General features: G+C 37.8%; 2 protein-coding genes across 2 annotated transcripts; one reads left to right on the top strand and one right to left on the bottom strand.

Annotated features, from left to right (window-relative positions):
• Nucleotides 1-7,995: 7,995 nt before the first annotated feature.
• Nucleotides 7,996-17,261, bottom strand: crfb16 (cytokine receptor family member B16). The gene is made up of 7 exons (XM_079173470.1): nucleotides 16,927-17,261; nucleotides 15,657-15,783; nucleotides 13,384-13,574; nucleotides 12,076-12,200; nucleotides 11,607-11,757; nucleotides 10,170-10,321; nucleotides 7,996-9,511 (listed from the first exon to the last, which is right to left on the bottom strand). Exons 1-7 carry the CDS (start codon nucleotides 16,982-16,984, stop codon nucleotides 9,422-9,424), a joined length of 894 nt encoding a protein of 297 aa, XP_079029596.1. The 5' UTR covers nucleotides 16,985-17,261; the 3' UTR covers nucleotides 7,996-9,421.
• A 3,397-nt stretch (nucleotides 17,262-20,658) lies between these two features.
• Nucleotides 20,659-25,646, top strand: cldn15la (claudin 15-like a). The gene is made up of 5 exons (XM_079172759.1): nucleotides 20,659-21,007; nucleotides 23,117-23,281; nucleotides 23,557-23,638; nucleotides 24,477-24,590; nucleotides 25,058-25,646. Exons 1-5 carry the CDS (start codon nucleotides 20,791-20,793, stop codon nucleotides 25,137-25,139), a joined length of 660 nt encoding a protein of 219 aa, XP_079028885.1. The 5' UTR covers nucleotides 20,659-20,790; the 3' UTR covers nucleotides 25,140-25,646.
• The last annotated feature ends 1,886 nt before the right edge of the window (nucleotides 25,647-27,532 follow it).

Here is a 27,532-nt window from a genome sequence, read left to right as displayed (position 1 = left end):
TTTGCTCTCGAAGTACGCCAGATTGATACATTTAACTCAATTGCCCCCCCCCCCTTTAAAAAATCCTTTGGGAAACGCAGATCGGCCTCGGTGAATCTCTAATAAAAATAACAAGAAAAGATTGTGAGTGATTCTGGGCAAGGTCCAAATGGGACAACGATTTTTTCATGTCTATAGCCAAGACAACCAAATTATGACAACACAAGTACCAGCGCGAATGGGACCTGTAGTGCTGGACTGTCAAACAAATGTTGTTGTTTTTTTTATGATTTTTTATGAAAAGTGAGCGACAAAGGAGATGTGAGAGAGGGCAGAGTTGATAAAACTGCCAAGTAGACTTAAAGGATTTAAGCCAGATACTCCTTCCGCTCCATAGTACTGACATGCTTCATGAAAGAGAGAAATCTGAAGCAAAGCCAGGCTGGAATCAGTGAGTTCAGTCCCTGATTAACATGAGCGTAGAAGCAGAGCACAAGTCTCCAAAACCAAGAGACTGAGACTTAAATTGCTTTGACGAAGAGAAGCTCAACAATCAATGTGTGTCAGATAAAGAGAGAAACTTATAACATTTTTGTTTTCTACAAATGTATCCCTGCAGGAGTAATTTGCTATTTTTGTTCTATTTCCCTGAAAGAAAACAGAGATTTACTCTGACTAAGTGTGCCAACATGTTGTTCTAGAAACGTTAACCTGCTGACTTCATTACCACCAATGTAAAAGTTTAATTCTGCAGCCCTATTAACTCAGCAAACCTGAATACCGAATATGTGAATGTATTTTTTTATTTTCTATTATAATGTAAACGTATTTTCATAAAAATATTGAATATATATCAACACTGCAGCCAGTTTACATTGTTCAATACAGGGTTTTTTTCTATTTTTTTTCTATCTACTCTTGAATACATTTTGTTAAATTTCTATTCTGTGTTGAATTGCATTTTGTTGTTCTGTAGTTATAGGGCTAATGATGGAAAAAATATTAAATGATAAATCCTATTTGATATAACAAATACTGTCTTGAGTGCTTTCTGTTGTCCTCTAATGTGTCATTGTGCACTTCACTTAGTATATGTGTGAGGCCATATGCAGCTAACATCAACTTCAAATCATCTAAAATTATTTTTATTTTCTGAAATAGTTCAAGATCTTTTGGGCTAGACTTTTAGACCAAGCAGTAAATAAGTTATAACAACTTCAAACAATTCATAAAATTACTTTAAATATCAAAGATATCCCTGTTTGTGACCACAGCATATTCGGGGGTTCACCCTCAGATGTCTACAAAGATAGACTACAGTTTTCAAGTCTCCAGTTCTGCATTTTGGCCGTCGCCATCTTGTTGTTTTTTTGCAACCACAGCAGGAGAGGGTGGAGCTAAGTACAACCAAACGCTGACATTTTTAGGCAACCAAAATGTTATCAAGCGAGGAAAGTTGCCAGTTTCACATGACATGAAGAAACAGCTAACACGTGATAGCTGACGTCTGCAGCAGCTTGCTGCTGCACATAAATATTTCACATCATGGTAGGATGATGTATGCTTGCACCCTTATTCTTAAGATAAAGGGTTCAGAGGTTCCGCAGCAGGCTTGCTGGTGTTATACCAGACTTGGCGTTGGGTTCCGTTGTTTTTGGGGGTGTCTGCACGGTGCTCCCTGTTTAGGCTCTGTGTGCTGCTTAGCTAATCCAGGGAGCATTTTAAGAGCGGAGCCACCAGCGCCAAGCATAACTGTGGTTCCATTTGTTGCAATAAATGGATACATTTATGAGTTCAAGAGGTTCAACTTGGCTCACCCAACTCCACCTGCTGGTTCTGCATTAGTTACTTCTGCTATTAATGTATTCATCCTGTACTTTTAAATGCTTTTGAATAATATTGAGAAGAAAAGATACAGTAGATCCACTGACATTTGTAGAGATAGTACAGCTAGTGTAGCTTTAAGTTGAAACATATAGTGCTCAACATCTACATCATAAAGAGATTATTGGTGTAAAAGCCACACTATGTGACAGAAACAATGATTCTGTGACAACAGGAGAAAATAATAATCTAGTCTGCATGGACAGGAGCGAGTTAGAGATAGAATCAGATTAATGTGAAAATAACACTAGTGATGATGAAATGACAGTAAAGGAGTTGGTGTAAAACTTTGACGGTATATTTTATGCCATAGTAACTGTTGCTACGACTGTATTTTGGAGACTGCGTACGCCGCAGTGGCCATAAATTATATGTATTTAGTTTTTTGTTTCTGAAATGCTCCAAAGTTTATACCAGAAGATATGATTTCAACAACCAGTTTACATTTCATTACAAGCCGTCTTTTACACAGAGCTATCAGTGTTTTCCTTTTTGAGCTCCTAAGATGTTTATTTCTGACATAAAAGCTTTTGAGTTGAATTACATGTTACTGTCCTGCAGTTCAATCTTTGGTTGCATTAAGGAGAAATTACTAATTAATGAAGTTCAAGCTTAATTCCTGCCTTTAGTTTTTTCTCTTGTCCTGATGTGTCGGTGTGCATCGTCATCCTACAGACAGAATATTTTCACAGTACAATCATGTGCAGGGACATTAACTCTGTTCTCTAATACTAACTATTGCCCAGCCCCAGTTGCTAGCCATGTCTTTACCTTCACTTACATCCTGTTTTTGGCAATTGCAATTTTTTCTTTAACTAATTTCAGATGACCACGTCCTTTAGAATGAGCATGTAATGCTTGTATACATGTATCCCACTAAAAGCTTCTATGTTGCTGCATCATTTTAGAAAACATTCAAAGTTAGGTTTTATATGGACGCTTTACTGAACTTGATAAATAAATACCCACATTTACTCATCACTTTGGATTGTGTACTAGTGTAGAAAAATACTCACAAAATATACAGGCTAACAGAGAGTTGACTTCTTTTCCATCCTTTTGTGACATTACTTCACACTGAAAACAATACAATGGAAAATGGTTTCAAAAGGGTTTCATTCTTCTTTTCTTCTGAAAACCATGCTTGTCAAAAAAATATAACAAATCATGTTGTAAAGAAAAACATCTTTTAGTTTTCGCATACAAAAAAAGATAATTAGTAATGCACTGTTCTCAGAACTGCATGAACTACAATAACATTGAGACATTGTTGACTATATTATATATATTTACATATTCTTATCACCTGCAGTGTCCAGCAAGCTTATTTAAATATTCACATAGTTGTCACAGTATCGTTTCATCATATTTTTAGATATTCACTTAAGTGTTCCAACATGTGATTACAAATCTAATTCATATCCACCACATTGATTCTTGACTCTGACTGACTCTTCAAACTTTGTCCACTAGATGGCAGCACATTGGTTGTAATGATGTGATCAGCGTCCATCAAGAATGAGACAGCCAAAGACATATCCATCAAATCATCTTGTTGATTTTAGTAAAAGTAATACTTATGGGGTAGTTGTACTACCTTCTTGTTCACACAATCTTAAGCAGCTTCTGTGTCTTTTAACCTGGACTCTATTGCTCCATGTTCTTGTGTCTAAGTATTAGTGTTTTAAATTGGTCCAGAATTAAAGGAGAATGTACGTCTACTAAAAGTGCTTGTTGTTGCCACTGAGAGGCTCAGGTTGTTATTTTAAGTGTCTGACAACATAAGAACCCTACAGCGATCGTTCTGTCTGTTATTGTTGCTGGAAGACAACCGTGAGAAAGTGAGTCAGCGTTGGAAACAGGAGGTCTGGTCACAGAAAGCTTAGCTCTAAAAGAGTTTTTGTCAGACACTAATAATACAACACAGTCTCACGGCAGTTCGTGAAATAGTGATGAAATTAAATCTATTGGTTTCATGAACGGGGAAAGGAATTGACCTGCCATGATACTGGGCTGTTTAATAACTATCTGAGCCTTTCAGTGGCAACAAAAAGCACTTTTAGTGGACGTTCATTGGCGGAGTGAGTTTCCCCGAGCGATTACATCACAGCTCGTTTAGCGGTTGCCGTCTGCAGCGTTCTCCCTCAAAACTGGACCAATTTAAAACACTGTTGTCCCCATTAGTCACTTAGACACAAACATACCAAAGTTTACATTTATATTCAATTGTACCAAGATCTCATGTTATCAGTTATTTAGTCATGAGAACTCACAACCATTAAATCATGAGGCGGAACCATAAATAATAAAGTTGAACCACTTCCTAACAACCCTTTTTCTTATTGAATAAAAAAAGATTATAATCAAATTCTAGTGAATGTAAGCCTTTGAATTGTAACAGAGATGTACTCACCATGCCGACACATTTGGAAACATCACCCTCATCATGGTGTGGTCTCATCTTCATGACGTACTTTTCAATCTGCTGGTGTCAAAGTTTAACTGGAGACACTTTGATACCAGATTCCTCCAGGAATCCTTCCACTGACCTCTTTGCTGCATTGATCAAAGGAGAACTATGTTATTTAATAAGGTTTGCTGTCCAATATCCTCTGTATGAATTTTACTTCTGTTCAAATCAAAAGATACATAAATGAGCTGAATGTCCACCTTTCTTCAAGGTGAAGGTTCATCAGAGAGGTTGATCCAAACTCACCAGGGTTATTGTTGAGTTCAAACTGCTGATGGAGAAGCTAAATAAGTTAGTTATCAATGTATATTTTGTGCTCACAACATAACTAATTTATCCTAAGTACACCTAAAAACCTATTTGCTGACATTGGTTGTCATGTGCCGCCATTTGCGTCTACAAATATTGTTACCAGCTAACATTTGTTAGCTAATGCTACAGGTTATAAATAATGGGTCTAAAATCAGACCACATTTAAAGAATAAATGTGTCTACTGCTTGTGAGTGATCTAGTTAATATTTATAGCCTATTTTGAGATGCTAACACCACAAAAGAACCATAGCTGATTAACATGCATTACACACTCTGGGTCAACATGGTACAGTCTTTATATAACAGTGTGATTGTGTTGTGTATCTGGTTGTGGTAAAGTACTTACTGATAGGCTACCTACCGTTAAACATGTAGATTCAAGAGAAGAAGAGGAGAACTTCACAAATGATGTCACCATTCCCAATAAATATGAAGACGTGACCACGATGCAAATGACACGTTATCAGAACAATTAACGCTCTCTCCGTCAGGAACGCGAAAAGCTTCAAGTGAACTCACCTGTATCGATAAAGAACTCAAGCCGCGTTGAGATAACGAACAGAGAAATGACAGTAAACTGACGTGCGTGTCAGTTTATCGGTACAACGCGTTACTAAACGCACTGAAAAAGGCTGACCGGTGTTACGGTTTATCAAGCGACCCTGTTAACTGCCGACTTTCAGCCGAATGCAAGAAGAAAATACGCAGCTGTCCTTGTGATGGCCTCGATGGTTAGTTTTCCGTTACATTGTGGAAACACGTCCGATTCGTGTTTGGATTCGCTTGATAAACCGAAAACACCAGTTAAGCTAACGTCAGCATTCGTTAGCTTGAATCATGTCTCTGTAACAGCGCTGTCTCCATCCACTCACACTAACTATATACAGTGATGTCTTAAGTGTTAAGACATTTTTTAATAATCTCACGTACATCACTGAAAACAGCGGCACAAACGGTAGCTAGCCAAGTGCACAGCTAGCTAAAGCCGCTAACATTACTCACATTCACATAGAGAATTAATTACGTAAGCTAGCTAGCAGCGGTGGAAAGTAACTACATCTGTTTAAGTACTGGACTTAAATAACACACATACTTGTTCTTTGAGTATATCTGTTTTATGCTACTTTTCTGTACTTCTTCTCCACCAGTTTTTTAGTACTTTTTATTCCAATGCTACATTTATTTGACAATATCAGTCTATCAGCTTCTTTGCAGATTCAGATTATAAATAAACTAATAATTGATGTATTATTATAGCTATAGGCACCTGGCAGTGCAAAACAGCAGTAACATTAAAGCGATGAACACATGAATGCATCAATAATTATCATCCAATAATATAGCATTCTAAAAAGGGCCATTCTGCATTATGAGTACTTTTTCTTTTGGTAATTTAAGGGGAGACAATAGTGTAAAGTTTTAGCTAATATATACAAATATTCAACTTCTCCAGATGATTACCAACATAAGACAATTATTTTTGATACTACAAGTTTTCTAAAAATGTTATATGCAAATGACACGTCATCTTCTGAAAGATGTGCTAATTTAAATAAATGTCCACGACAGCATTCCGAACACTGGATAGAGCCAGGTTCAAAATAAGTGTTTTCTGAAATGTTACGTTTAAATATGCAAATGAGGCATTATCTAATGCTAACTTGTATTTGAATTAAATGAGAAATCTACTGACGCAAACAGACAAAGTAGTAAAATAAACATAAATGTGTATTTCAGATGTTTTCTTTCCACCAGTCTGAAAGAAGACATGTTATGAAAGAAAAATAGATTTAAAAAAATTAAATAAAAAAATCTTTAAATTCACCAGTGAATGAAAAGACTGAGTGATGTTAATTTTGATGCTAATACCTTTCATGCTAACCTAGCTCAAGAAAATCATTTCAATAAAGAATATTACGACTTACCGGATCTCTGTTTGGCTCCATCTTTGAAGAACTTGGTCAAACTCTGATGAACCGAATCGTTCATTCATCATTTCCTATCTCCCGGTTCTTCCGTTAGCTCTTGTTTAGCCAACTATGTTAATATAATAAACGAATATAATAATATATACTAATATAATAAACTAATATAATAATATATACTAATATAAACTAATATATTAACATGTTAGCTAAACAAACCACAGTAGCCTACCTTTACAGTTCCTCATCCCCCAGGGACTCACCTCTACATCCATCTTCGACGGGTGTTAACGCACGTGTTCCGCGTTAACGGCCGCCGCCATCCGTTGTTTGCGACGTCACAGGGAAGAGAACCCAACCGCTCCTGTTTTGCCGTCAGTGAGAATCCGGGTGTTGTGTCGAAGTCTGTTCCCCAGTTTATTAGTGCACCACCCATAGACTGTTAAGACGGTAACACCGTGTCAAAGCCAGCCGCCTTCTAAAGGTTTGGTGCACGTCTATTCAGGTGACTACGGTACAGGTGCTGAGAGCGGACAAAAAGGACGACGAGAAAGACCCGGATGTCAGCAGTAAGTTCTCACATTTATACGAATAATAGGTTCAAATGACGTCATTTACACAAAATATGAAATTAAAATGTGTCTTTTTGTTTTGTTTTTAAATAAAATAAAATAAAATAAATTAAGTAAATTAAATAAAACAAAACAAAACAAATACTTAATTTTTTTAAAGAGAGTTCAAATACATAGTAAGACATTGTTCATCGTGTCATAACAACCTTTCCTTAAAGAAACAGTGTGCAGCGTACAGGCGGATCTATTGACAGGAATTGAATATAATATTAGTTTTCTTTGGTGTATAATCACTTGAAAGTAAGAATTGTTGTGTAATCGTTACCTTTATCGTAACTTTGTTTCAAAGACTCAAACAACGCAGAGAAGTCTGAAGTATTAAAAATGTTATGTTATGTGGGCCGCATCATTAAACAATAGCAAAACTACATGAAAACATCTGTTTACAAACTCTCACATAAATTGTGCACCATGATCTAAATATCATTTATTAGTCGTATCGTTGAAGGTAATTTACCGTTTGATTTTCTTAAAAACTGTCCTGTCATAGTCAGGGTCATCCTGAACTACATGTTAGGGAACCCATCAAGGATTTGTAAAAAAAATAACAGTTCAAAAGTTGTTTAATTTAATTTGTTTTTTTCTTACAAATTGAGAATGAAAAGTGCCACTGCGATGTTGTTAAAATATTATAAAATGTTTAAATAATCTTTGGAAATAGAATATGTTACATTTTTTTGTAAAAGTTTATTTGATTCAATGTTTTCAATTCTTGTTTATCAGGAATTTTTAGGAGTCCAAGAAGATCTGATTTCAGTATTTTCAATAAAAACAAAACAGAACTTTTGGTTTTTAAACATATTTCATTTAATGACTAAATATTCATATAAAGTATCATCTTCATTGACTTCACTTCATCAGGATTCATGTAAAAAAAGAAAATAATACAATATTAATATAATAAAACTCCGGTAACACGATGAAAACACGTAACACTACAACATGACAGCAGCATAAACAAAAAGTTCAAATGTCACAGAAAATAAATACTCTTTAATTGTTTATAAACCCTTAAACTTAAAGATATTCATTCAAAAAACACAAAAAACGGTTACAATGTATTCAAATGTAACATTATGTTGTTTACGTTTGTGCTTCCATTCATTTTGTGGGACAAATTAACATTTTTTCACAGTTCTGAACAAATCAATTCATTTTTCTTCATCTAATATCAGAGAAGCAATGCAATGAAGTAAGAGGCAGTTTATTTTAACGATACATTCAGGACGGTGGAGTTCGCCGCCAGAATTTAATAAATAAAAAATATATATTATAAAATGAATGAACTCATAAAAGTATAAAAAACATATGATCTTACTGCTCAGTTGGTAGAACTTCATTTCATTTATAGGCAGAATGCCTGTAACATATTTAAAATAATGTAAATATTGAAGCAAAGACATTTAAAAAAATGTAAATCCTGATTCATCATTTAAAGATTCAAATTATTAACAGACACATTTAATGGTCTTTTAATTATGATTTTGTTACTTTAACTTTTAGGTTCTGAAAAATGAAGTCAAAGCTTCACGTGTTAAAGCTGCATTCTCTCTAATGTCCACCAGGGGGCGACTCCTCTGGTTGTATAGAAGTCTATGAGAAAATGACTCTACTTCTCTCTTGATTTATTACCTCAGTAAACATTGTAAACATGAGTTTATGGTCTCAATCTCTAGTTTCAAGTCTTCTTCAATACAGCATGATGTTCATTTAGTAAATGATGGTCCATTTAGAGTCACACAGACCATAAAGCAGGGGATGCTTTAGGGCGGGGCTACACGGTGATTGACAGGTCTCTACCAGAGACGTATACGGCGTCTCTACGTCACTCCTCCTCAGTCCATATATGGTCACTTCCTGTTCACTGGATGCAAAAAAACAACAACATGGTGACGCCCCAAATCCAAAATGGCGACGCCCAAAATCCACGGTCCGTCAGGCCACAAACCTGGTCTGCAGGACAGGTGAAGCATTTCCTGCGTCCTGGTTTACAAATGCAGTTCAGCTGATCTCTCCACAATTTGATGCTGTTCACTGTTGTTACCTCTGCTTGTTCTAGTTTTTCCCACAACAGTTGAATGCACCACAAACCCCCAGACCTCCCAGGAGAGCTGAGCTCAACAGAGTCTTCCAAGAAATCATTTCCACGAAATCCACGATGACTTTAAGTTCAGTACTTTGGTCTGTGACTCTTCAGCGTTTTGGAATCCTCAGCTCATCAGTGTGAGGAGGCGGAGCTCACATGGATCGGATCACAAAGCTCCGCCTCCTCAGGGCTCATCGGGATTTGAATGTCCCAATCGGGTTCCTGCAACAGGCAAAGTTTCTTTATTCACAAATGAAAAGTTTAAAGTTTGATCACAGATTAATCTCTGTGCTATAAGTATATATATACTCAGTGGGGGAATATATTTGGTTCTGATATATTATTAGTCAAATTATATGGTAAATAATGTTGTTATTCCTTTTATTGTTTCTGTTTTTGCCATTTAAAGTGCCTTTGAGTACGTATTAGTATTAATATATATACACAAAAAATATCAATATACAATATATTTGGTTCTGATATATTTCATAAAACATTTTAAGCATCTTCTTAATGTAAAAAAAAACTGCACATTAGAATTTTGCCAAAACAAAATGACAGAAACAATAAATCACAATATTTATTACTTCAAAAACAAGACTGAGTTGCTCAGTTTCTATAAAAAATCTATTCTTTTTGCGAAGGATTATTTTTAATATTTTCTCTCTATTTTTGTTTTTATTGTAGAATATTTTAAACAACCAGTGAATGCATTTCTACCACTAACATGCTTTTGTCTTCTGATTCTGGTAATTAATGTATTGATTCATGTGTATGTATTGATGTGTATGTGTTGATGTGTATGTGTTGACGTGTATGTATTGACGTGTGTGTGTTGATTTGTACGTGTACGTGTTGATGTGTTGTGGGTGTGACTGACCAGTGAGCGGGGCAGTGGCTCTTTATGTAAATACGTTTGACAGCCGTGTGGGCGGCAGTGGACGGCGGACCAGAACACGGCGAACAGCAGAGCGGCCATGACGACCACGGTCACGGTCACGGTGGTCGGCGTCTTCCAGGCAGCGTCCGGACCTGCAGGTCAATCAACAGGAAACGTTATCTTTCTATATCCGCTCGTTAGTCTTTTTTTACTAACGGGATCATTTGGATCGTACAGCAATTTAATGAAAAAAATGAAAGTTCATGAAATTTATTCTGAAAGAACGAAAAGCAGACTTTGTTTTGGAAATAAACTCCTTATGGGCAAATATTTTGGATCAGAATTGTGATGTAAACAAATGTGAGAGGACACTTTTATAAAGAATGTTTAGAAAGTATCAACATTTTCAAAGGTGTAAACATCTTCTGACTTTCCATAAATGTTATCAAAGTGAGAACGTTGCTTAAAGTTTGAGATATTTTGACATCGTCGTAAAGTAAAATCATGGATCGTGAAAATATTTTTATGAAGTCAGGACGAATGGATAAGAAATGCAATTTTGGATCTTTAAAGTGAAGAAGGTGCAACATTTTTTCAACGCGAGGACATTTGGAATATTTTGCAAAGAATATGGAACAAACAGACACTTTTTTAAAGTTAGGACATTTAAGGAAAGTAAGAATGAGGAACACGAGGACATTTTGAAGTAAACATACTGCGACGAGTTTTTATGAAGTGTGGACATGTAAAGTGAGGACAATTTAACAAAAAGGTAAAGACGTTTTGAGAATTTTATAATAAGGAACAAAAGGACGTATTTTGAAAAATTTGAATATTTTGAAAAGTTTAGGAGCGAGGTGATGATTTTTGAGGGTTAATTTAGAGATTTTATGAAAGTAAGAATATGAAACATGACGACATTTTTTAAAAGTAATAAACTTATTTTTAAGGTGGGGACACTTTTGTAAGGTGATATTTTTATTTTTAAAGAGAGATTATTTTTTTAAGGGAGTACATTTGTTGAAATATTGACATTTTAGAAAAGTAAAAAATAAATCGTGAGAATATTTTCATGAAGTGAGGACATTTATGTAATGTGAAAAAAAATGATAAGTGAGGTTATTTTTTGAAAATTGTTTGGAAAATAATAACATTTTGTAAAGTGAGGATATAAGTAGAAGTAAAACAAATCAGAAAGTTAGGTCATTTTAGGAAAGTAACAACATGGACTGTGAGAATATTTGTAGGTTATTTTGTAAAGTTAGGACATTTGTTGAAAGTGGGAATATTTTGGAAAGAATATTGAGCAAGATGACATTTTCTGAAAGTTATGACATTTTAGAACTATAAGAAAAATGGACAGTGAGGATGTGTTGGAGGTGAGGACACCTGTTACATGACAAAGGTTATCACAAGTAAAGAAGAGGACACCCGTACGTCCTGTGATGGAGACACACTCGGTGTCGGTGCTGCCGCTGTGGATCCGAGTGTCCAGGACGGTCCGAGCTCGGACGCAGTACTCCGCTCCCTCCTGCAGGGCGGCGACGTGCAGAACCGCCTGCTCGGCTGGAATCGAGTACACAGCAGCCTGAACACGAGAGAGAGAGAGAGATGAAAAAATAATAATAAATTATATTTGTATAGCACTTTAAAGGGTACTCAAAGACACTTTACATGTTAAAAAACAGAAACAATAAATTACAATATAAACAAAATAGATGAGATAGTATATATAAAACTAACATAATGATGGTAGAGACAAAGGGATGAGACCAAAATGGTGAAAACAAAGAAAAGATGAGCATCGAGGAAGAAGGAAAGAAATAAAAACAGGACGTAAGTAGAAGGAAGTAAGAAGGAAAGGAAACGAACAAAGGAAAGAGAAGACGTGAAGTGAACTTGTGACCTGCAGCTCGTCGCCTCTCTTCCACACCGTCACGCTGACGACAGCGGTGAGAGGAAGCTTGGCGAAGGTCACCTGAAGTGCGTCGCCCTCCGCCGTCACCGTCATCTCCGGCGCCATCAGGACCGCTGCACGAGAGTCACATTCAGTCAATCAGTCATGATTTTAAAATATATATATATACAGGACTGTCTCAGAAAATTTGAATATTGTGATAAAGTTCTTTATTTTGTGTAATGCAATTAAAAAAACAAAAATGTCATGCATTCTGGATTCATTACAAATCAACTGAAATATTGCAAGCCTTTTATTCTTTTAATATTGCTGATTATGGCTTACAGCTTAAGAAAACTCAAATATCCTATCTCTAAATATTAGAATATCATGAAAAAGTATACTAGTAGGGTATTCAACTAATCACTTGAATCGTCTAATTAACTCGAAACACCTGCAAGGGTTTCCTGAGCCTTGAAAAACACTCAGCTTGGTTCAGTAAACTAAATCACACGTATGGGGATTATCACAATATTCTAATTTTCTGAGACAGTCCTGTATACATGTTGTAAAAGACAGAGACGTGCACCTGTGGGGCAGTGGTTTGATGTTTACTTTTTATTAACAGATGTTTTTTAGTTCAGTGGAGAAAGAATTTGAACTTCAATGGTTCAACTGAAGGAGACAAAGATGCTCTGAGCAACAGTTGAATAAAAAGAGAAGAAATCAGCAGTTATTGGTCAAAGAAACTGGAAGTTTAGATTTAAACAGGAACAGCTTCCTGAGTTTCACAATAAAAGCACCCTAGACCAAGCTTCAATTAACCATTGATGTATATAAGAAGTGATTTGGTTTGTGGACTGCCGTTTTTTAGAAGCCTCGAGTTCAGCGTTTTGGCCGTCGCCATCTTGTTTTTTGCAACCAGTGAACAGGAAGTGATCATATCTGGACTGAGGAGCAGTGACGTAGAGACCTGTCAATCACTGTGTAGCCCCGCCCCTAAAGCATCCCCTGCTTTATGGTCTGTGTGACTCTAAATGGACCATCATTTACTAAATGAACATCATGCTGTATTGAAGAAGACTTGAAACTAGAGATTGAGACCATAAACTCATGTTTACAATGTTTACTGAGGTAATAAATCAAGAGAGAAGTAGAGTCATTTTCTCATAGACTTCTATACAACCAGAGGAGTCGCCCCCTGGTGGACATTAGAGAGAATGCAGCTTTAACACATGAAGCATCGACTTCACTTTTCACGAGGTTGCCGACCTGAATCAACAGTCAACGTGTTGCTAATTCTATTTCCTTTCTTACTGTCTCTGCGGTTGAAAGGTGGGCTGAGTTCGGTCCAGGGCGACCGCTGGGAGCCGCACTGCGCTCTGACGTGGAGGTTGTAGTCGGAGTCGGAGCCCAGGTCAAAGGTCAGGTCGCAGTGAGTGTGGGGAATCAGCTGGCACTCGGGAGCGTCCACCCAGCTGCCGTTCAGGACCATCAGCTCAAACTCCCTGAAGCACAAAGAGACACAGAGAGATTCAAACACCAACATATTCTGCTTTTATATTTCTTTATGATGAGTGTTTCTTGTCTCCTTGTAACAAACAAGAGCAGAACTGGTTGTGTGAGTTGAGACGAATCCATTTGCACGCATCACTGAACATGAAATGTGGGTTTGACATATTCACCCAGCTGAGCTGAAATTCTGCCTCCGGCCACAATAATGACTCAAACTGAGGCTCCTCACCTCGCATACTTCCACCTCACACTGCTGCCGTACATGCCACCGATTCCTTACTGTTCTCTCCGTGTTTATCTTGTTTTGCATCAGGATTTATTGAAAACCGCAGTGCATTGAAAATTAAATCAAATGTACAAATGAGTCAGCAGTTCAGGTGGAGCCTCCCTGAGATTTATCACACCGCTAATGAAGACAGATCCCCCATCTTGGGATTTATGTCATCAAACTCTCACTGCATGTCTATCTTCAAACCCAGAGAACTTCAGGTTCTTTAGTCCCAAAGTTAGCAAATATGTCAAGCTGAGTTCTGGGGAACCGTGTATTAAATAATGCACAGTCATATTTACATTTGTAAGCATCAAAACTCTTCAATGAAGAGTTACAACAAGATGATACAGAATATTCAGAAACCTGTACAGCAGTGCATTGAGCTAAATGCTAATATCAGGACGCTAACACGCTATAATGTTCACCATCTCACTAAACACTAAAGCTGAGGCTGATGTCTTTAGTTCTGCAGATATTTGGTCATAACCCAAAATATTGGACACATTGAAAAGTCGACCTGATGATGCTGCTAAAGAAAAAGTCATCGCCAAAGTTATTACATCTCATCCCGACGGGAACACGCAGAGACAGACTTCATTCAAACTCAGCAACAAGCGGCGACATGTGCAGGCGACAGGCTCTGAAGCCGCCGTCTTAAGACACGTCACACAATACTGACAAAACAAATTCACTAAGCCGTCTGCTCGCACAGCGGCGGCTGAGCGGCGGTGATGCACTCAGCAGAGCTGGTATAGTTCTGTTAGCGGTTAGCGGTTAGCCAAACACACTGTGACAGCAGTGACAGTGAACCGGGAGGTTCTTCAGCATCCGACATCCGTCACTGCGACCACAACTCTGAACTCTGCTCAGCTCTCAAACAGAGGAGGGTTTGGATGACTTCAAAACAGCCTCAGGAAAGTTTACCGAGAGTTAATTACACTTTCGGAATGTAGGAACTTGCTCCTGTGCGCAAACTAAAGCGGTGATGCATCAGCGAGCGGACACACCTGCTGACTCTGATTGTTAGCACAGGCGTGTTGTTGACTCCTGTTATTAGGCCGAATAGTTTAAATGACTCCACAGACGTCAGATAGAAACACCTGCTGGATTTGTTTTGTTCTTACGTCGACCTGCAAGGACTCATCTGCATATTTCACATATTTCATTATTGTCGGCGTGTTTATTGTTTGGCTGAGTTTACTGCAGGGCAGATATGATGACAAATACATTACAAGTTATTGAAAACAATTCGTTCACGGAAAATTACACAGCGGGAATTTTGAGAATCTATTAATCGTTTGTCAAAAAAAAAAATCGTTTGTTTTTTGGACTATCGAATAAAATAAAACTAGACATTTTATTTCCTCAACTTGGACTCTATTTTCATAAATTTCATCAAGCAAATTATTAATCAATTAATAGAGAAAATGATCAGCAGATAAATCTATAATCTATCACAGCTTCACTAGTCTTAAGACAAAATGGAAACCAGCCAAAACATTTATATTATACATTTATTTCAAGCCCTGTTGGTTCAGAACTCAGAACCAACAACACGTTGTTGTGGTCCAGCTCTCAATGCGGTCGTACTTCCTGTCTGTGTCTCTCAGCTTCCATTGGTTCCGACTGAAAACTTGAATCTTTTAAAACAACATGGCTTCATCATTAATCTCCTAAAACAGCCGCTCGTTGAAGTTTTCATGGATCAAACAGGAGGAAATAGAGCGTTTGTTGGGGGACTATGTTCAGCGGCGGATTGATCCACATCTTCACTGTCAGTAAAGTGTTCTTGTGAACGACTTACCCCTGGAACTGGACAGAGTAAAGGGCCGCGGTGCTGCAGGGGGCCTGTAGGGGGCTCCACCTCAGCTCGTGCTTCATGTCCACAGACTGCATGGAGACGCTGCTGGGAGCCGGCAGCGTGCACACATCTGCTGACAGAAAACCAGTTCACCTTTAAATCTGACCTCAGACCTCAGCTGGTAGTGTTGTTAGGAAGCAGCAGCGTTTAACTCACGTATTTCATTTCAATTAATTCAATTAATTACATGTTTTTTGTACAGATTAACACAAACAACATCCTCATACAACGGTTCCTATAATATTACTTTATATTACGTAAAGTTACTCCTCATTTTTTATGCGTTTTAGTCCAACAACACAAGTCAGCTGCTCGTCACATGATACAGTCTTTTCAAAATAGTTAGTTAGGTTTAAGAAGAGAATGATGAGAGAAATCAATCTGAACTCTGACAGGAAGCGTTTCTCCCCAAATGTCAAACATTTTCTTTACAGCTTTGTACTTCTGAAGGAGACGTGTTCATGTGTTCACGTGTTCATGTGTTCATGTCTGCAGATTTATGCAGACTAGGACGTCAGCTGATTGATCCAAAGTATTTATTTTATTTTATTGAAGTTATTTTGTTTTGTTTTATTTTATTTATTTATTTATTTATTTATTTATTTATTTATTTATTTTATTTTATTTTATTTTATTTATTTTATTTATTTTATTTATTTTATTTATTTTATTTATTTATTTATTTATTTATTTTATTTTATTTTATTTTATTTTATTTATTTTATTTATTTTATTTATGTTATTTATTTTATTTATTTGTGTCACTTACAGTCTTCGACTTATTTTATGTGTGATTTTGTTTTTTCTTCTTTACTTCACTAACCTTAAAAATAATTATTAATAATTTAAAAATGAAAAAAGAAATCAGTCATAACAATTACAAAAATAATATTTTTCTTCAAAGTTATATTATTATTAAGATAAAGTTTGATGTAGATAATTATTCAATTTTTTAAAAAACATTTTAGATTATTATTTTATCCGGTGACATTACTTCTTGGTGGTGCATTCAATATCACTGATAATTAAAAGATAAATGAGATATTATTCTATATTTCCTGTATGAAAACAGGCGGATGTGTTAAATCTGTCAAAGTACTCGAGTATTTATTCATTTATTAACTGCACATCTCTCTTTCTCTCTTCTCCTGATCTGAGTGTTAAAGCAGAAACAGACTGTATCTGTGTCAGCTGAGTGTTAAAGGAAACTCACAGGTTGTAAAGTCCAGCAGGACCACCATCATCATCATCATCATCATCTTCATCATCATCACCAGCAGCAGCAGCAGCAGGGTAAAGAAAAGGAAGATCTGCTCACGTCAGGTCCACCATGTTGCATGAAAAACTGATCCACAACATATAATCCAGATCACTCGCCAAAGAAACCTTTGCTTTTTGTCCTTTTCATGCGGTGCAAGTTTCTGGATCCAAGAGGTGAAACAACAATAATCCAGTTATTATATCCAGTTAATCTTTCAGTTTAAGGTGCACACGATCCAGAGTCTCCGTCGATGGTTTAGAGCAGAAGCACATGTGAGCGTGGCTGCGGATCCGTCGCGGCTCTGAGGAGAGAAAGCAGGTGTGTCTGTCTGGATGCTGAGAGGCTTCATCCTGGAGCCGCTCAGCCGGTCCGACTCGTTGTTCGGCCGCCTCCGGGCGTCGGCTGTCACCTGTGAGGCTGATTTACAGGTGAAACACCTGGTGAGCTCTGCACGGGGCCTGTAGAGCTGCAGGGCTCCAGAGGGCATGAAGCATGGACGACACTAGCTGACATTAGATAACTGTGTAATAACTTGGTTTTGACAACAAACACTCTGTATAAAATCACAATTCTCTGTGTAATTGTAATATTTAACACTAGATATTCGGCTCAGTCTCATGTTTGTGAAATTCAAAATGATACAGAAGGATCGAACAGGATGTAAACATTTCTGTGACTTCTGCTTTTTGTCACCGCCTCCTGCCGCCGCGTCATGTTCACCATTTAAAATATCAAAAATCTGTTCCAGCGGTGTGAGAGCAGAGCTGCTGTTTAACAAGGAGACAACCTGATGTGTTAAAGCTGCATTCTCTCTAGTGTCCACCAGGGGGCGACTCCTCTGGTTCTATAGAAGTCTATGAGAAAATGACTCTACTTCTCTCTTGATTTATTACCTCAGTAAACATTGTAAACATGAGTTTATGGTCTCAATCTCTAGTTTCAAGTCTTCTTCAATACAGCATGATGTTCATTTAGTAAATGATGGTCCATTTAGAGTCTCCTCCTCAGTCCAGATATGGTCACTTCCTGTTCACTGGTTGTTAAAAACACTAATATGGCGACGGACAAAAACATCAGTCCACAAACTAACGGGTGACGCCTCCATGACTACTCTCTAGTGAGCAACACTGAACTCCATCACCTGATATTCACGCTGCAGTTTATTCAAAGTATTTTCTCCTTTAAACACACGTGTACATGTGGATCTGTGTGTTATATTTGATTCAACACTCTTCAGTCTGATGACAATAAGGTTTTACTGCTTCTCTGTAGAGAGACAGACTTTGGACTCTCACGGTGATCAAACATTAACCGTCTCCAACCATAAAGCTGTAAAACACAGAACTCACTCAACCTGCCAACTGATCTCTCCTCCTTTGTTTCAGACACAAACCAACACCGTTCAGTGTTTATTCAAATGACCGCATCAAAACATGTGTAATATGTTCACTCGTGTCAAATCAATAAGACACACAATGCAGCAGTAAGTTGAGGTGAATTATGGTTCAATAACTGCATCATTCTGTGTCTTCCACATTTAAAGCAACACACTGATGAAGAGGTGATGCTGGAGCTCCTTATTTGGGCACAAACATGTTTATTGTTCTACTTCCTGTGTGGAGACGGACTTCTCTTTTCCTCTCAGCGTTCATGAACTCGTTCCCTGGAAGAGAAGATGAAACAGAAAGAGCAAAGTGTGGAGAGAAAGTTAGAGATTTAGTTTTAAACAATATCTCACATAACATTGCAGGAAACATCATTTGTGTTTGTGTAAACTGTGAATGAAAAGTGTATTTTAATACCGTTTTTCTTGGAATCAAACATGTGAATATGCAGGATGGATGAATATATAATCAGACAAGGATTCATGCTTCATAATAATTAATATTTATTCGTATGAATAAGGGAAAACAATCAAGTTTGCTTTGAATTCTTGAGGAATTAATTGTGTGTTTGGCTTAATGTTTGTTTCTCTTTTCTACCTGATTGTTAATTCAATGAGGTGAGTTGTGTTTGTGTGTAGAAGTGTGTTTGACTGTGTGTGTGTGTGTGTGTGTGTGTGTGTGTGTGTGTGTGTGTGTGTGGACACAAGGGAGGATAACCAGTGCTAATGCTAAAGCTAATGTGAACACTAAAGAGAGAAATGAATGTTTCAGGTGAACTTCAGTTTGTAGCAGAATGAAGTCAGAAAAGAGTGAAGCTGTAAAACTGATGATTTCACTGACGTTGCAATAAATGTTTATCTGCGTTTCGCAGCAATAACTGCTGCTGGTTATTTCAGTTTCTCTTTCACCTCATTTAAATATTTCCATTTGTACGAATGGAATGTCTGTGTTCTCTGTTTTATACGTTTGATCACAGCTTCTTAGATATTATGCAACGTGTTGAATATTTTATATTCTTTGTGTTTGTTCTGTTTCTCTGAACTAGAACAGCATTCGTTGAGTGCAGACCTCTGCCAAGGCCGTTCAAGTGAAAAAGAATGTGTGTATCCAACCAGTTCTACTGAATTCTATTTGTGTAGCCTAACAAAAGCCTCAGAGGGCTTCACAATCTGTACAACCCGGGACCCTCACAAGGGGAAAGGAAAAACTCCCCAAAAAAAGGGAATAAACATCATCGAAACCTTGCTGACGGACCAACAACTCAAACCGAACCGACCCGTTCTCATTGGTCAAACAGAGGCAGCGAGACATCGTTCAGTGTCTGTAGGAGACACACCGGCCTTCTACAAAGTCTTCTATTGGATCAACGCCGTCAACACGTTAGTGTTTTTATATTATGTAATATTATGTAATTCATGGAGCTGTTAGATTGCTGCTGGACCGCCCTGTTGATAAAGTTGTGTGTCTGATCGAAGATGTGGATTTCTTTTAAAGGCTAAACGCCAACAAATATGATTTGCAGCAGAATATTTCAATAAAAACATGTTGTGACATGTGTTTCTATCTATCCCTTTGTCAGTGAATGTTAACTTTTACAACGCTCTGGAGATATTGAGTTGGAAACGCAAAGTATCAAACCAATATCTTCAGAGGAGCCTGGTCTGTGTCTGCAGCTGAGCTTTGTACTCCGTTTAAACAGAACTTCAAAATGTCCACGAACCAATCGATGACGTCACGACGACTACGTCTATTTCTCACACACAGTTTGTGATTGATACAAATATCAAAACAAAAATACTCGGTTCCGTTTGGTAAAACTTTAAAAGAAGTTTGTGACGTTATTAAAAGCCCCAAATGTGTGTTGGTTTTCACACGAACAGCAGTAACCTGGGTGAAGGTCCTGCTTTTGTTGGACCCATCCGTCCACCTGGACCTCCTCTGCACCTGGACCTCCTCTGCACCTGGACCTCCTCTGCACCTGGACCTCCTCTGTACCTGGACTGTCATGTTTCCTCCAGAGCTTTTCCCCACATTGAAGTTTACTGATGTGACTCTGCTGTCGTGTTTCCTGCAGCTTTTTTCTGTTTGACTCCAGAAGACAAAGCAGGACTAGACAGTCTACACAAACACCCGTGGATGGTTTTCAAGGTTGTTTGAGGTGTGGTGGAACACTGTCCCTGTCATCATCATCGTCATCATCATCATCATCATGATCAATACTGAGCAGCAGGCGGTGGAGGGAACTTGAGGGAGCGGCTCCGGGCGGTTTATGGCCCCTGGTTGAGGGTAAAGTTCTCCCCGTTAGAGCCACAGACGTCAGATTAACAACCTGCAGGAGAGAGACCAGAGCCTCCAACGAAACCTGATCCTGACTTCACCCGAGGGAGAACCAGGCCTTTGGGATTTATTTTGACTCCGAGCATCTCCAACCATGTCGACGGCTGTGGAAGCGACCGGGTTCGTGATGTGCCTCATCAGCTGGCTGATCACCGGCTCCGCGTTGGCTAACGACTACTGGAAGATCTCCACCGTGTCCGGCAGCGTCATCATCTCCCAGAGGCAGTTTGAGAACTTGTGGCACTCCTGCGCCGAGAACAGCGCCGGCATCGCCGAGTGCCGAGACTTCGAGTCGCTGCTCGCCCTCCCCGGTAAGACGAGAACCCCCGAACCCACCGAGATCTAAAGAACCTGATATTCTGTTAGAGAACAAAGAGAAAGAAAACATGTCTTTGATATAAAACACAAATATAGATGAAAGATGAATAAATAAAACGGGATATAAGGACGAATAAAGGGAGACAGATACTCCCAACGTATTCATATGTGAGGAGCTGTGAGAAGCTCAACTTTAAATATGATTTGATGTAGAAATAAATTATAAATTAAATAATGTCAAAGGTTTGGAAGGTTTTCTTCCCTTTTTTTAAGAAATAAATACATTTTCAGAGTGAAGTCGTGACTCATTGAGCTCGACTTCCTCGTACACGTGACGTCATAAAGCTGCTGAAGGAAATCAGTTATCAGCTTTAATAAAGATGAATTAACTCTAAACTCCTTCTGTTCATTGATCAGTGGAGCCTTTAACTCTCATTAGACTTGTTTTTCTTGGTAATTCTTCTGAGACTGACTCCGTCGTGCAGTAAACGGGCCGACGGCCATGTGGCAGCATCTCAGAAACACTCGTCCAAAGGTCGGAGGATTCACGGACAACAGAATGAAGAGCAGTTAGTTCGACCGTTTGTTGTAAAGAAAACACGACTTCATACAAAACATGATTTTTAATTTCATAGTAAATATGAGTGAAGTCAGTTTGTCTCTACGTTGTTCTTCCTCTCATGACGTGTCATAAGATTATCTTCTGGACGCCATTTTGAGCCTCGACTGTTCGTAAAATGGAGGGAAACACTCGTCTTTATATTCACTTTATATTCACTTTATATTCACTTTATATTCACTTTATATTCACTTTATATTCACTTTATTCTCACTTTGTTTGGCTTCATGCTGTTGAATCTTTACTCACTCAGGTTCGATGTAAACATGGCTTTAACTAAGATTATTATAAAGACAAATAAATAAAAGAATAATTAAGTAAATAAAAGTTGTGGAACTGTATGATGAGTACATCTGGAAATATCAAGACAAATAACAACAAATAAAATAATATTTATAAGCATTTTCATTTATTTTCACATTTATTTTCACATTTATTTCTGGATATATTTTAGTATATATTAAAAAATATTTATATTAAATAATTTTTCTGCAGATATATTACACATTGTTTTGTGTAGTTATTATTATTTTATTTTCATAATGTAATTTATTTATTTTTACATCTTTATTTTTCCTTATTGTTTCCTAGTTTCAAAGATTTTCCCCTTAAATTTACACATATTTTAACATCTCAAATATCATTGGTGTCTTGTACACGTTGTAGACGCATTTCCTCAAACCTCAGCTCGTGTTCGTCATATTTCAGCCCTTTGGGGATAAAGTTCTGTGAGATTGAAGAGTGAGAGTTGTATTAGCTGAGTAGAGTTCTGTGAGAGTTCAACTGAAAATAAAAAATGCTCAAGAGAAGACACCAATCTTAAATGTGATCATATTCCACCGTGTGATTCATGGTTCAGCCCTTCTTCTTCTGTTGTTGGCAGCGTGAAACTCATAAAGAGGAGTGGCTGGTTTCTATGATCATGAGAGGGCATCGAGTCAATAATTGACTCAGCAGCAGCCGAGTGTAGCAGTTCCTCCTTCTCTCTTTCTTCTGTAATATAAACTTATACGAAGTTCTGATTTTTCTTTTCCTTTAAAAAAAAAAGACACTTTAGGACAGAAACACGAGATTGAAACTTATTCTACTGTCGTCAGTCTTCTGGTTCAGTTTAAAGAACCAGAAGACTTTATAATCAATAAATGTTTCCTTAGATTAGAATAATATTGGTTTAAATATAAATGATTAAGAAATTGTCACAATAAATAAATACTGGCCGTATATATATATATACATTCAATTTGATGTATTATTTAAAATATAATATATAATATAATATAGTTTTCCATATATAATCATAAAAGTTGCAGACTTGTTAACCTCGTGAACGCAGATTTTCCTCTTAAATTCCCTTTTGTCCCCAGAATGTGCTCTAAAGTCAGTTTGTGTTTGCAGCTCTTCCTGTTCCATCGTTATGTTTAGAGGTGCAGTTTGCAGATTGTTACTCTTCAGGCTGAGATCATGAACCGTTCCCTCTCTGCAGCGCACATCCAGGCGAGTCGCGCCCTGATGATCATGTCTCTGCTGCTCGGCCTCGGCTCCATGATCGTGTCTCTGCTCGGGCTGAAGTGCATCAAGATCGGCTCGACCACCGACCAGTCCAAGGCCAAGATCGCCGTCGGCGGAGGCGTCCTGAGCATATTCGCAGGTGAGTCCGCCACGGCAAAGACTGAAAAACTAAATATACTGTATGTATATATATATATATATATATACGTATATATACGTATATACGTATATATTGTCCAGAGCACACAAGCTTTCTTCTGCACCTTTCAAACTTAGTTTACATACTTCAGTAAATGGATTATTTTTTATAGTTTTATAGTTTTCTTTTTCAAAATGACCAGAATGACCAGAAGCAGGTAGAAGAGCAAAGAGGAGTTTGGTGTTATTGTGTTTTCATGTTTGTGTGTGTTGTAGGTCTGTTCTGCATGATAGCCGTCTCCTGGTACGCCTACAGAGTCGTGCAGGACTTCCACAACCCGTTCTTCGGTGGAGTGAAGTGAGTCGACACAAGACACACAACACGAGTTCAGACCGACAGAGTGACATGTTTGTAGTTGTGTGTTTGCATGTTGTGTGTTTGTAGTTGTGTGTTTGCATGTTGTGTGTTTGTAGTTGTGTGTTTGTAGTTGTGTGTTTGCAGGTTGTGTGTGTGTGTTTGCAGGTTGTGTGTTTGTAGTTGTGTGTTTGCAGGTCGTGTGTTTGCAGGTTGTGTGTTTGTAGTTGTGTGTTTGCAGGTTGTGTGTTTGTAGTTGTGTGTTTGCAGGTCGTATGTTTTTAGGTTGTGTGTTTGTAGTTGTGTGTTTGCAGGTTGCGTGTTTGCAGGTTTGTTTGTGTTTGCAGGGTTTTTGTGTGTTGTCTCACTGTGTGTTGTGTGTTAACAGTGTGTTTGCAGCTTGTGTATTAACAGTGTGTTTGTGTGTTGTGTGTTAGCATTGTGGTTGTGTGTTAACAGTTGTTTGTGTGTTGTGTATTAACAGTGTGTTGTGTATTAACAGTGTGTTTGTGTGTTGTGTATTAACAGTGTGTTTGTGTGTTGTGTGTTAACAGTGTGTTTGTGTGTTGTGTGTTAACAGTTGTTTGTGTGTTGTGTGTTAACAGTTGTTTGTGTGTCGTGTGTTAACAGTTGTTTGTGTGTTAGCAGTGTGGTTGTGTGTTGTGTTAACAGTTGTTTGTGTGTTGTGTGTTAACAGTTGGTTGTGTGTTGTGTGTTAACAGTTGGTTGTGTGTTGTGTGTTAACAGTTGTTTGTGTGTTGTGTGTTAACAGTTGTTTGTGTGTTGTGTGTTAGCAGTGTGGTTGTGTGTTAACAGTTGTTTGTTTGTTGTGTGTCTTCAGGTTTGAGCTGAGTACTGGGCTCTACCTGGGATGGGGCGGAGCCTGTCTGTCCATCCTGGGCGGAGGTTTCCTCTGCTCCGCCTGTAAGAGAGCGAGACCTGACGAAAAGAAAAGGTACGAACACACCTGAGTTCTTCTCTCTTTAAATGGTAACATGTGAGTAAAGTCTCCTGTGACATCACTGATGGGTATGGTCAGAGGAGTTTCACCTGTAACCACACCCATCAGTGATGTCACAGCGTCCTGGAGTACACCTGTACATCACTGCAGCTTAACCAGTGGAGGTCAGCAAAGAAAAGATGTAAAGGAGGTTTTAAAGAGCAGCTCAAATGGTTTCAGAGGAAAATACTTTTTCTCTGATTTATATTTTTAATAGAATAATACATATTTTAAAATGTTGAATTGTATAATTTGTTATTCATATCTTTTCAATAATAAGGGCGTTCGTCATCAGCGCCGACTGTGTTTGTGTAATTACTCTCACAGCCAGAGGGGGCGACAAAACCTCCTCTCTGCAGCTTTAGCCTTTGAATAAATTACATTTTCATACAAAGAAAAACTTCCTGCCTCTTGCTTTGCAGCGGTTTCTATGGAAACAAGCCCCCGAGGGTCTACACGGCTACAGCCAAGTCGGATCCAGATTCAGCCAGAGCCTACGTCTGAACGCACACCCGGACGCTTTTAAGGACGTTGTTCTGTCTCACATTGGTTTCCTGACGTCCTGAGTCCAGTCAACCAATAAAACGAAGTTTAACCCCAAAAATAAGGAGACCAGCTGTTTGTCCCCAAATGGGAGGACGGTCCCCACGAAGTAATGATTACTGGAAACAAACACGTCTGCTGACATAGAATGTGGACATGTAGTATAATGTCTCTTTAAATGTGGACATGTAGTATAATGTCTCTTTAAATGTGGACATGTAGTATAATGTCTCTTTAAATGTGGACATGTAGTATAATGTCTCTTTAAATGTGGACATGTAGTATAATGTCTCTTTAAATGTGGACATGTGGTCCTTTTTTTGTCCTTTTGAAATATTTGCTTATTTTTTTAAAGAGTTTTTTGTGAAACCTAAATCTAGAGAATACAAACAAATTGGTGGTTAGTGATTCTGTAATTCTGTGTGGAGTTTATTATTATCAAAATAAAGTTTTTATGATACCTAATAATTAGGTTTTTGGTGTTTTTTGGATGTGTTTTTTTAAAGGTAAAGTGCCTGATGATGAAACTCATGTCATTCACAATTTTTATTGTAATTAATGTTTTTTTTTAATGTTTAACACAAACCTTTATCAATAAATGATCATGAATGCTGAATAAAAGAGGCTTAAAGTAAAGTTAATCCCACACACGTTTACATACTGTGTGTTATCTCCTGTGAGTGTGAGTGTGTGTGTGTGTGTGTGTGTGTGTGTGTGTGTGTGTGTGTGTGTGTGTGTGTGTGTGTGTGTGTGTGTGCAGTAATCTCCTGTGTAATAATGATGATGAATGCGCTGCAGGTAATCCTGTCTGTTTACCTGCTGACGGGCAGAACACTGGATTAGAGCTGCACCTCTCTGTCTATCTTTAGACCTCATCACACCAACTGAGGTCTGGATCAAACCTGCTGCTCATGAAAATGATGTTAAATGGAAAGTCAGTTAGGAGCCTTATTCATGGTGGAGACCTAAATTAAATCAATCTATGTGACTAAACTAGAGTCAGTGACGTAGTTTATAATATCTAAGAAAACAGGACCTTTAACCAGAAGACCTGGTGGTCAACACTACTTCTCTCTAGTGTCCACCAGGGGGCGACTCCTCTGGTTGTATAGAAGTCTATGAGAAAATGACTCTACTTCTCTCTTGATTTATTACCTCAGTAAACATTGTAAACATGAGTTTATGGTCTCAATCTCTAGTTTCAAGTCTTCTTCAATACAGCATGATGTTCATTTAGCAAATGATGGTCCATTTAGAGTCACACAGACCATAAAGCAGGGGATGCTTTAGGGGCGGGGCTACACGTGATAAAGAAAATATATCCAAGATGGTGACGGACAAAGTGACAAATCCTTGGCTTCAAAACATCGTTCCACAAACCAATGAGTGACGTCACGATGACAACGTCCACTTCTAGGAAAGCACATCGCTATCGCCAGATGATCCACCAATCACAGCACAGTAGGGCGGGACTAAGTGAACGGCATTTATTTGCAGTTTGCTGCATTAAAAAACAAACAAAATGTTGATAGGCAACCTTTCAATGAGTGCTAGCATAATTTTAACACAAACTATAAACCGTACATTACCTAAATAACTTATAGCGCAGTTTAAGTTGATGAAAATATCCCAAAACCTCAAGGACTTCACTACGTTGTCTTCTGCTGTTTTCTGTTCACATCATTGTGACTCTGCTTTGTAAAGATAGACCAGACTGTCCAGCACAACTTTAATTATATATCGTAAAAAATGTGACAAAATAACAGAAACACCTGTCAGTATAATGCGATACAACCCACACGTACAGAAGCACACGTGTTCAAATTGATCGTTTGTTTTTAAATATTAACAGCCGAGATTTTTTTTGTCAGTTATTTTCTTCAGGTATTTGATCAGTCATTTATTATTATTATTGTTACTAGTATTATTAATAATCAAATACATATTAATATTAACATAATTATTATTAATATTAATATGTATTTGATTATTATCATTTTAATTATTATTATCATTATTATTATCCCGATTCAGATTGTTTTTGTAATTATAATTTATTATCTATTTACCTTTTTTGTTGGGGGGTTAATCTTTCTCTGAATTGTACATTTTTGCATAATATCTTTGTGTTTTTACATATATTATATTATATTATTTGTCGTGGTTGTGTGTGTTCTCCATCAGCGTCTCGCTCTAATCCGACTCGTTGTGCTGACTGAAGGGGAACCAGCTTCAATCCTCTCAGTCGGCTCATTCACAGGAAGTCGGTCCGTCTGTCTGGATGTCGGTTCGTGGAGGAGGAGGAGGAAGAAGAGGAGGAAGAGGAGGAGGAAGAGGAGTAGGTTGGCCAAAGT

Source organism: Pholis gunnellus, assembly GCF_910591455.1.
Source record: "Pholis gunnellus genome assembly, chromosome: 14".
NCBI classification, from domain to species: Eukaryota; Metazoa; Chordata; class Actinopteri; order Perciformes; family Pholidae; genus Pholis; species Pholis gunnellus.
Note: the sequence above shows the minus strand (reverse complement) of the source record. Positions and strands in the feature narration are given on the sequence as shown.